General features: G+C 34.6%; 1 protein-coding gene across 1 annotated transcript in view; it reads left to right on the forward strand.

The window, feature by feature from the left end:
* Positions 1–12,100, forward strand: part of Rnf24 (ring finger protein 24) — a 77,847-nt gene that overhangs the window by 46,631 nt on the left and 19,116 nt on the right. The window contains exon 2 of the mRNA XM_026385846.2: positions 6,690–6,839. Within this exon, the coding sequence (XP_026241631.1) occupies positions 6,697–6,839 (143 nt within the window). The 5' untranslated portion in view covers positions 6,690–6,696. The remainder of the gene's footprint in view (positions 1–6,689; positions 6,840–12,100) is intronic.

The following is a 12,100-nucleotide window of genomic DNA, read 5'->3' on the forward strand; positions in this document are numbered from 1 at the left end:
ACCACAAATGTTCATCAGCTGATGACGAAATACTGTCATTTCACCCATAAAAATAAGATAAAGTGCTAATTAATACATGCTACAATGTGGATAGATTTCAAAAACATTATGGTAAGTGAAAGAAACCAGATACAAAAGTCCTATAACTTAGGATTCCATGTATACAAAATATCCATAGTGCCTAAATCTATAGAATCAGAAAACAGATTGGTGATTGCCAGGGGGAGAGAGTATATAAGAAGTAACTGCTTGATGGGTAGAGGTTTGTTTTTGTTTGGTTTTTTAAAATATTTTTTAGTTATACGTGGACACAATATCTTTATTTTGCTTATTCATTTTTATGTGGTGCTGAGGATCGAACCCAGTGCCTCACATGTGCAAAAGCAAGTGCTCTACCACTGAACCACAACTCCAGCCCTGGGTAGAGTTTTATCATATTTGGAGTGATGAAAATGTTTTGAACTCCTATACAGCGAATGGTTGCATAACATTATGAATGTTTTAAACACCACTTGTTTGTTGATTTTAAGATGATTAGTTTTAAAATTTATTTTTGTTTTTATTTTTTTGTTCCTTAGTAGCTGAAATTATAGGTGTGCATCACCACATCCAGTCATGGATGCATTTTTTTAAATTATATATTAACTTTTTTTGTGTACTGAACCCCAGCATGCTCTGAGCCATACCCCCAGCCCTTTTTATTTCTTATTTTGAGACAGGTTCTCACTAAGTTTCTGAGGCTGTCCTTGAACTTTAGATATTCCTGCCTCAGCCTTCCAAGTTGCTGAGTTTACAGGCATGCACCTCAGGGCCTGGCTTATATCTATTTAAAAAAAAAAAATATATATATATATATATATATATATATATATTAAGAAAGTCTAAAGTAGTTTTTCCTAATTTTTTCTTGGACACTTTTTATTTATAAGAAACAGATGTAATTTTATGGTTTGTGAACAGGCAACTATAAAATACAGCATTATTAATTACTGGTGGCTCCCTTTCTAAGCATTTTTAAAGTAAAAGTAGAATACTAACTTCTGGTAATGTAATATTGTCCAGGGAACAGAAACTGACTGACCTAAGAAGAATATGACTACCAAATATGCTTTGAGAAAGGATGCTGCAGCTGTGGTATATTGTTTTAAACTCCAGTCTATATACGAATCTAAATCTCATGTAATCTGTCTTAAAACCTTCTTGCTGAGAAGTCCTATTGCTGATAAAATTTTAAATCTTCTTGCCTTTGCTTATTTATTTATTTATTTGTTTGTTTGTTTTGTTTTTATAAATTAATTAGGTGATTTGAAATTAAAGCAACAAATTTCAGAACCTATGAATTACACTGGGAAAAAAGTGATTTTCGTGTAAATAAGTCAGAAATTCCAAGATACAATGGTGCATTCTCTACAAGTTCCATTTCTCTTCTTCTCTCCCACAAGGAGCAATTACTAAAGAACTTTTTGCATCATAAGACCTCAATAGCAAAGCATTATTATTACTCAAATGATGAATATGTAGTTCTTTCCATGCTGAGTAGTATATATACTATCCAGCCCCCAGGATCACTGAGGCACATATCTCTTCTCTTTGATGACAGCACTACCTCTAATGTTTCATATGTTTGTATCTCCATTCAGAATTCTACAAGAGTTCCTTGATAGTACCATCCAGTGCAAGGACCCCTATAGGGTATCATTCTCGTAGCACTGCATAGGGCTCACTTCAAGTTGGTCTAAATTGAGGGCTTCTGTTGGTTTGGTTTCCAGTTCTTGCCTCTAGAGGCCAGGTTAGTAGACTGCTTGACACAAACCTTTGTAGTGTATGTGGAAGAACTCCCTGATAAAAGGGCACTTGGTTTGATGGAATCTTTTCCAGAGGCTTGGTCTTTATTGAGATTTCTTTATTCCTTGTATTTCACATGTAACTTCCTTCCTCAAACATGTATGCATGCATGAGCGCCCATACACACATATACCATACACATCCTAAAGCCTCGTTATTTTTGTCCTCTTAGAGGGTTTGTTGTTTGTTTTTGGTACTAGGATTGAATCTGGGGGTACTTTATCACTGAGTTATATCCTCAGCACTTTTTATTTTTTTATTTTGAGACAGAGTCTCACTAAGTTGCTGAGGCTGATTTTGAACTTGAAGTCCTCTTGCCTCAGCCTCCCAAGTATGGCATTACAGGTGTGTGCCACTATGTCCAGCCCTCTTAGAATTTTTATACTCTTCAAATTCTATTATTTTATCCTTCTAAGAATTATTTGAAGTTAATAAGATAGGCATTTTCCTATTGAAAGGTGAGAAAATTTAAATATAGTTGGGACAGGTACTGACATTCACCTGGTGACATCCTGAAAACAAGCATCCAGATTTATTGACACAAACAGTCCCTTTTTTTTAACTACACCACTTTGTTGCCCTATTTCCTTTCTGTTAGCCAACCTAGCACAGATGTTTAAACTCTTATTTCCTAAGATGAGAAGTATTTTACCAAGCCCTATTTGTCTAGAAGTGACATTTTTAGGGATTAAAGTACAGTCATCCAAGTCTTGACCATAGCAGGGGTCATCAAGTGTGGCCTTGTCCACAATGTAAAGTTGAAAGATAAGTTTTGTGCAGCTATAATTTTCTTATAACTCTGCAGCATATGTGCTGTGTATATTTGGCAAAATAATCCTTAGCTACATCTTCCATTCCTAAGAAGATCTGAGCATAGGAAAAGGGAAATTATGTATTTTAAGTAAAAACTCACTTTAAGCAAAAATGGACAAAGATTTAAAACTGATTAATATCATTTATATTTGGCAGTTCTTGGAGAAGAAATACTATGTGATGTAGTTACTCTTTGCAGCTGTTGATTTATTGGCTCAAGATATTAGAGACTGGATATGATACAAAACTAAAGGTTTGAATAAATTATAAAAGATTGTAAAAGTTTTTAAAGAAAGCAAAATTTGTGAAGGATTTCATATGTGATTGAGTTGATATTTATGGATTTTTATAGGTGCTAAATAGATAACAAAGATGAATTAATGTTATTATAAAAATTATGTTCTGTGGTTCAAAGCTATTATACAAACTGTATGTTTTTTGTCTTGTTAATTTCATTTTGTATTTCCTTGTAAACATTGCCTGTTAATGTTTTGCAGAAATACTACTTCTAACTAAACAACCTGAGTTAATTTAAGATAATAAGACATCACCCACAAGACAGATAATAGATAATGCTGACTCCCAATACTAGTGTTGATCCCAATTAAATTAAAGGGAAACTGTAAAAATATAGACATTAATGTTAAAACCCATTACTCTCAATTCAAGACTGGTGGGACTGGCCTGCTGAATGTTTAAAGACCAAAACTCAGAGACTAAAGCCAAGGAAGTAAAAAAGCTAAGGAGAAAAGCCAGTATTTTGGCCCGGCCTCTAAATAAGTCAACCAGGACCCAGGAATGACAGGACCCCTCTAAGGGCCCTGCAACTCTGATTAGTCACTCAACCTCCCACTTAGATATCCTGAGGACCCTAGAGAACTGAAAACCAACCATTGTACATTTTGCAAAGAGGAGGGTTATTGGAGAGGGAAAATATCCCTGATGCTTCCAAGGGAAGTCATGTGTAGTCAGTAAGACCATAATAGTAAATAAGAACAAGGTCAATTTTGACCAACTTGGTCTTAAACACCTGGCAGGAAAGTATAAGCAAAGAACAGTATGGGCATTTAAAGAAAAATGCTTTAGTCCTTTTAAATGTAACTTAATGTGCATTTGCATCAGCCCTACCAGAAGTGAGTAAAGTTTATAGAGAAAGGGTGCTTACACAAGAGTTTATAGAGAAAGGGTGCTTACAAAAGAGACTCTGCAGGACTCAGGCTGTAGCTCAGTTGCAGAGCGCTTGCCTAACGTGTGAGGCACTGGGTTCGATCCTTAGCTCCACATAAAAATAAACGAAGGCATTCTGTCCATCTATGGCTATAAAAAAAAGAGGCTTTGCTAAAGTCATAAGTTTGTGCTTAGTTAAGTCTGATCTGACAGACTGTTCTTTTAAAAAAAATCCATATCTTGAAATGTATAAGCAAATAAAACTATTAAAGCTTACTTAATTAGCCCCATCTAGCTGTTATCACTATTAGGACCTCTGGTAATTATACTTCTTCTCTTACTGATCAGCCCTTGCCTTTTAGCCTCCTAATAAAGTTGTATTTTCCAGATTACAACAATTCATATTAAAAGCATGACAAGGATTCCAACGTATTCCAACAACTAAGACCAATCTCTCTTTGTCCCATTAGATGAGGCAGGAAGAGACTTTATGTCCCTGGGTAGATTAGGACAACATCTCATATCAGCCTAAAGTAGATACAAAAGCTGAACTTTTCCCCTTCTGCACCCCTTAAGAATAAGGGATCCAAGCCTTGGGTAGGATGCAGGGCAAGATAGAAATTTGGGATAAAAAGAGGTCTCAAAGGAAACACTCATGAGCAATTGAAATGCAGAAAGCACACTGGAACAATTCTAACTTCTAAGCAACATTACTCTTGGCCTCCCTTGTAAAATAAGGGAAATGCACAAGCACAAGAAAAACTAGCACAAAATTATGGGGCACCTTATAAAATGAGGCAATACACCGTCACAAGAGAAATAACACAAAATCATGTAATTCCACCTTAGCTCCACCTCTAGTTCAGCTCCTAGTACTAACCCTTTGTAAGTATTAACAAACCATATCAACAGGTTACTGTCTCTCTTTCTGGAGATAGCCTGCATTCTACCTAAAATACATATTCCTTGCTTTACTCCAAAGGCATCTCTCTTGAGATTGCCCACATTCTCCTTTGAATGTATATCTACTTTCCTAAATAAACCTCTTTCTATGCCTTTGGCAGGGGGAAAAAGTATATTAGGACTGGAAATTTTAAGTAATGATAAGACTTACATTTCAGAAATGGCCAGTCACCATCTCAATGGTGTCAACAGTGTAAATATGATATAATTCTGAGAACTAACAAGAACACTAAATGTGTATAAATTTTTAAATTTTCTATACATAAATAAAAGTAGTTTTATTTTCTTGGTAAGGCTTTTTTGTTCTGATTTTGATAATAGTCATACTTATAATTCAGTTATTCATCTTTTGTCGTAATAAGCAGGCTTGGCAGGAGTTTTTTTTATTCTGTGAGGAATCAATGACAAGGGAAGTTCTAGTGAGAAGGTGTGATAAGTCATTTTATCACTATAGCTTATCACCTAAATGAGGAGTCAGGTTCCATTTATAAAATTTTAACTTTGGTAGTGATCATTAAGTATTACCAAGCAAATCTACAGAAATAGTCCCCTTTTAATATTTTAAAAACATTGGCTCTTTTCTTGTTATAAAAGTAATACAAGAAAGGTAGTAGAGCAAATTGATTGAGAGCACTGGCTTTGGAGTTGGAGGGACCCAAGCTCCTCTACATAGTTGACCAGACTATGTGACCAAAACACTCTCAGCTTTAGTTTCCTCATGTATAAAACAGGGAATAATTGTGGTACCCACCAGAAAAGTTTGATGTGATGATTAAATAAAATAATGCCAGTAAAATTATTAGTACAGAGCCTGACTTGATAAAAGATGTTTAAAAAGAAGATAATAAAATTCTAAGCCACTGTTAGTATTTTGATAAGTTGCCTTTCAGGCTTTCTCTCTCTCTCTCTCTCTCTCTCTCTCTCTCTCTCTCTCTCTCTCAATTGACAAAAGGTAACACTGCAGTTGAGAGGGTAATAGATTTGGCCAGTAAAGATTCATGTTGATTGACTCATAATACACACACACACACACACACACACACACACATTTGTATTTGCAAAATGGGTTTCATATTTTATGTGCAATCTTTGTTTCATTTTTCCCACATATTTTTATTTCTCTTGAATTAAAATTAACTAAAAACATCAGCTTTAATAACTCCATAAAATAATAACATATGATGTAATTGCTTAATCATCTCTTTGTAAGATATCTAAGTCAGATATTTTTTTGTTTGGGTGGTTATTTGTGGTTTTGGGGTTTGTTTGTTTGGTAATGGGGATTGAGCCCAGGAGCATTTTACCACTGAGCTACATCCCCAGTCCTTTTTATTTTGTATTTTCAGACAGGATCTTATTAAGTTGCTTAGGGTACTGCCAGATTGCTGAGGCTGGCCTCAAACTTTCAATCCTCTTGGCCTTAGCCTTCTGAGTCACTGAAGCCATTGCTTCTGGTCTGTGTTTTTAATACTTTTATTATTACTATTTAATACTATTTAATTACTATAATAATTACTATTTAATACTCTTACTATTATAGATATTAGGAATTTAAGAGTTGAATTATTAAGTCAAAGGTTAAAGTTTGAAAATTCTCAAGATTTTTTTTTCCTTTTTGCACTTCTTTGAGGTTGAACATTTTTGTGTTTATTGATTATTGGCATTATTTCAGTGAAATATCTTAATGAATGAATGCAACTTGCAGAGCTTTTTCACAGGATCTCTATTCTCTAGAACAATGCCAGGTAAGTAAGCACGTAGTAAATATGTGATACAATGAATGAATGCTGTCTGTCATACTTGTTTCAAATGAAGTCAAGCATTAGAAAACTTTTGCCTCTATACATCTTGGTTCTTAGTCTTTATACCTAATTCTTTTCCATTCTTGTCTTCCCCTACAGTTTATCCATGAGCTCAGATTTCCCACATTACAACTTCAGGATGCCTAATATTGGATTCCAGAATCTGCCTCTCAACATATATATTGTGGTTTTTGGCACTGCTATATTTGTCTTCATCCTTAGTTTACTCTTCTGTTGCTACTTGATTAGGTAATTTTCATTTTATGTTACTTCAGAATATGTTAAGCAATCAAGTTTCTACCCTAAGATTTTTTTAATATATGTGTATATATTCATATATGAATATTCATACATATATGAATATATGCACATATTTTTATATATTCATATACAACTATATATATATGTTAGCTGTAGATGGACACAATACCTTTATTTTGTTTATTTAATTTTTTTAATGGGATGCTGGGGATTAAACCCTGTACCTCACACATGCTAAGCAAGCTCTCTATCACTGAGCCAGAACCCCAGTCCTACCCTCAGATTTTAAAATATTTAAACTTAAATGTGATAATGGCAAATTTTCTAAAAGTTAATATGCTTATTGTTTTAATCTTCTCTGAGTTACTAATCAGTAATACACCTTTATGCAGTCTTCAGTCCTATTTACTGTTAAGTCTCTTATAGGAGAAAATTGTCTTTATTAATTTGTCCTCCATATGAGCACCTGGTCCAACTATACTTACATCATTGTCTGTTTTCAAAAAAAAAATATTTTCACAGGGATTTCAAATTGTTTTTTGAAAGGGTGTTGCATCATTGTTAGCTAAAGTCATTAGGGATCAGCAGTGTCCAAGACAAGACCCATGCCTTTAAAAAAGCTCCTTGTGGTCCCTCAAGAACATTTTAAACTCCCAGTTGTTGTCCAGCTAGTTGAATAGTCAGATGATTGGTTATCCGAAAAAACCACTACATATTCTACATTACCAATAGTACATGTAGAGACAATTGACAAAAGGTAACACTGCAGTTGAAAGGGTAATAGATTTGGCCAGTAAAGATTCATGTTGATTGACTCATAATTATTTAAGCATTTGTACTTTTTAAGTTTTTTAATAGTGTCTAATTTTCAAAACCAAGACTGAGACTATATAAAATTTTATATGATATTCTTCAAAGAACTTTTTGGAGGCCTAGAGTTGTGGCTCAGTGGTAGAGTGCTTGCCTGGCACTTGTGAGGCACTGAGTTTGATCCTCAGCACCACATAAAAATAAATAAATAAAATAAAGGTATTGTGTCTTTCTACAACTAAAAAATATTGGGGGAAACAGCTTTTTGGAGCTGAAGACTGGGAAGGCGTAGCAGCAGATAAGAGGAAAATCAAGAAAGAGGCGCCCCATAAGTATGATTTCAATGGATTGAGTCAGTTGTGTCAGCTGCTCCCAGAGAGGTCCAGTAAGATTTGAAAATTTCCCATCACCTTGAACAATTAGGTTTGTATCCATACTCTTTTAGAAAAGTTCAGGATAGGGGAATAAAGGAAGGCAAGCTATAATGTGGCAAAACCTGACTAGTGAGTGAAAATGGATACAAGACATATAATCTCTTTGAAGAAATTTGGCTGAAGAACTATTAGGTTTAGGGGAGAGGCAGAGGCTGTAAAATCAAGGAAGTATTTTGATGTTTATTTTTTGTTTGTGTATGTGTGTGTGTTACTGAGGATTGGATACCCAGCCCATTTTTATTTTGAAACAGGATCTCACTAAATTGACCATGCAGGTCTTTTTTCTTTTTAAAGATTTGCCGTTTTTAAAAAAATTTGTTTGTTATTTTTTAAATTTTTTTGTTTTTTTTAGTTACACATGACAGTAGGAAATATTTTGATATATCATACATACATGAAGTATAACTTCCCATTCCTGTGGTTGTACATGATATGGAGTTACACTGGTCATATATTCATATGTGAACATAGGAAAGTTATGTCCAATTCATTATACTGGTTCATGCTGGTCTTGAGCTCACAATCCTCCTACCTCAACCTCCTGAGTCACTGGGATTACAGGCAGGCATACACCACCAACTAACCTGTGTGTATATATATGTGTGTGTGTGTGTGTGTGTGTGTGTGTGTGTGTGTGTGTGTGTGTGTATTCATATTCATTCTTAAGTTTTAGGTGGACACATCTTTAGTTTACATTTATGTGGTACTGACTGAGGATCAAGCCCAGTGCCTAGTGCATGCTAGGTGAGCACTCTACCACTGAGCCACAACCCCAGTCCCTATTTTTTGTTTTTAAAGATAGAAACCAGCTAGTTGTGGAGGATTTGTGAGAAAGAATAAATCATGTATGTTCAAAGAAACAAACCTAAGGAATATAGTGATATAGTCCTAAACAGAATACCTGTAGAGAATAATTGCTCATGTAAGTCAGTAAGTCTGGGAATAAGAGAGTTTGCATATGTGGCAGTCTTCTTTTATTTCCTGTGAAATAAAAAATTACAGTTGAAAATGATAGGGAGGTGGTGCATGTCTGTAATCCCAGATACTATGGAGGCTAAGGCAAGCAATTGGGAGTTCAAGACCAGCCTCTCAGCAACTTAGACCCTGTCTCAAGATAAAAAATTAAAAGGCTGGGGATGTAGTTCAGTGGTTGGGTACCCCTGGATTCAATCCCTAGTACTGCAAAAAAAGAAAAAGAAGAATGGGAAAAGAAAAGAAAATGATGGAGAGAATGTGGTACTGTTAAACTTAAAGAGTGGCAAGGGTTTGAGTCAACCACTTCATGGAAGCTTAGGATTCTAACCATGAACATATAGAAGGATTAGAGAACAATGTGGAGTGGCAGGCTGAGAATAGTCTTAGTGGCCATAAGCTACATGGTTTTGTCATTTTCTCCAGCACTGTTCAGCATTGTTAATCATGCTTTCTTACATATTTTTAAGATATTTATTTAGCAATGCAAAATGAAGTAGTATAATCTAAAATATTAATAATTAGTGGGACTTAAAGGAGTAATCAATAAGGGGAGTTAATTTGAGAATTTCCTAGAATAGATGGAGTTTGAGCCACAGATTGAAGAAATGGGAACATAATTGATCCCTCTTATGAGTGGAAGTAACAAGTTCTACTTTGGGAAAATATTCAGATGCAATGGAAAGATTCAGTTAAGCAAAAGGAAATTACAAATCAAGCCTCATTTTAATGAATTCTAATAGAGTTTATCTCTTTTCTTTATATGAAAATGTACTGTACACATTTTTTAGTAAAGAAGCAGACAAAAACTAGTAAGCATAGATAATTTGAATAACATTATCAAAAAAACTAAAGAAACAATTCTATTTATAATATCCAAAATAATAAAATTCCTCGGAATAAAGAGGTGAAAATCTTTTTTTTGGTGGACAAAAAAACATCTTTATTTTATTTTTATGTGGTGCTGAGGATCGAACCCAGCGCCCTGCGAATGCCAGGCGGGCACGCTACCACTTGAGCCACATCACCAGCCCAAGAGGTGAAAATCTTGTATACTGAAAACTAAAAGCATTGCTGAAATAAATTAAAGAAGACTAAATAAATGGAAAGACATCCCAGGTTCATGGATTTAAAGACAATATTGCTGAGATCGTAGTATTCTTCCAAGCTGTTGATTCAATGCAATTCCTATCAAAATTACAATGACTTTTTTTCTTTTTTCCAGAAATGGAAAGATTATTCCTCAAATTCATTTAGAACTATGAGGGGTTCCAAATAGTCAAAATGATATTGAAAAAGAAAACAAAATACAAGGAATTACCTATCTTGTTTTTAAAACTTACTGCAAATGTACAGTAATCAATACATTGTCATTTTGGCCTAAAGTTAGAAATTCAGCTGTCTCAGTGGCACACACCTGTAAACCCAGCATCTTTGGAGATTGAGGCAGGAGGATTGCAAGTTCAAAGCCAGTTTCAGCAACTTAGTGTGGCACTTAACAACTCAGGTCTGTCTCTAATAAAATATTTGAAATGGGCTGAGGATGTAGCTCAGTGGTTAAGCGCTCCTGGGTTCAATCCTAGGTACCAAAAAAAAAAAAAAAGAAAGAAAGAAAGAAAGAAACATAAACCAAAAGAATAGAATTGAGAGTCCATAATAAATAAACCTGAACATCTAAAATAAGAATGCCAAAATCATTCAGTGGGTAAAGAATTGTTTTTTTAAACCAGTAGTGCTGAGACAGCTGCATATTCACATGCAGAAGACTAAAGTTGAACCCCTGCTTCACACAATAATTTTAAAAATTACTCAAGATTGATGAGCGACCTAAATATTAAGAACTAAAACTATAAAATTCTTAAACATGGGGTAAATATTCATGACTTCAGATTGGCAATGGGTTGGTTCAAAAAGCACAAGCAACCAAAGGAAAAAAAAATGCAGTTGTAAAATATTTTAAAAGGTGAGGCCCAGTAACTGGGGAGGCTTAGACAGGAGGGTTACTTAAGCTCAGGAGTTTAAGACTAGCCTGGGAAACATAGTAAGATATCTCCTAAAAGATAATAATAATTATTATTAATAAAAACATTTGTGTACTAAAGAACATTATCAAGAAATCAAAGAGCTGGTGGGGAATAAAACAGTGACGCTGCTGTGGGAAAAAAGTTTGTCAGTTCCTTAAAATATTAAATAGATTTATCATATTACCTAGTATTTTCATTCCTTGGTGGATACCTAAGACAAATGAAGAGATATGTCCACACAGAAACTTGTGCGGGACTTTTTTTTGGTTTTGGTTTTGGTGCCAGGAATTGAACCCAGGGGAGCTTAACCACTGAGCCACATCCCTAGCTGTTTCTATTTTTTTATTTTGAGACTGGGTCTCACCAAGTTGCTGAGGCTGGCCTCAAACTTGCACTCCTCCTGCTTCTCTCCCAACTCATGAGTACTAAAAGTGTGCCCCACCACACCCAGCTGTGTAGAAGAATATTTCTAACAGCATTATCCATAATAACCAAAATGGATAATCAACCAAATGTCTATCAACATAAACAAATTATAGTATGTACATGTAGTGGAATATTATTCAGACATAAATGAAGTACTGATATATACAGCAACTAGGATGTACATGAAAACATTATGCTCACCGAAAAGCCAACCACAAAAGGTTGCATGTTGTTTGAGTTCTTTTCTAGCATATATCCATGATATGAAAATCCATAGAGGAGGGATTAGAGATTGCCAGGAGATAGGGAAGGGGGAAGGAAAGCATGATTACCTAATGGGTGTCAGGTGTTTTATTGGAGGGTGCTGAAAACTTTTAACATTAGAGAGACAACTGTTGATTGCACCAACATTGTGATTAAATTATCATTGATTTGTACACTAGAAGATAGTTAATTTTAATGTGAATAAAAATAACATTTTTAAAAGAAAAACTGACAAAAGTAATAGAAAATATGAATAATTTATATGTAATGAATATTGAATGGTTATTAATGCATTCCCATAAAAAACTTGCAAGCCAAG

The sequence above is a fragment of the Urocitellus parryii genome, chromosome 6, assembly GCF_045843805.1.
Source record: "Urocitellus parryii isolate mUroPar1 chromosome 6, mUroPar1.hap1, whole genome shotgun sequence".
NCBI classification, from domain to species: Eukaryota; Metazoa; Chordata; class Mammalia; order Rodentia; family Sciuridae; genus Urocitellus; species Urocitellus parryii.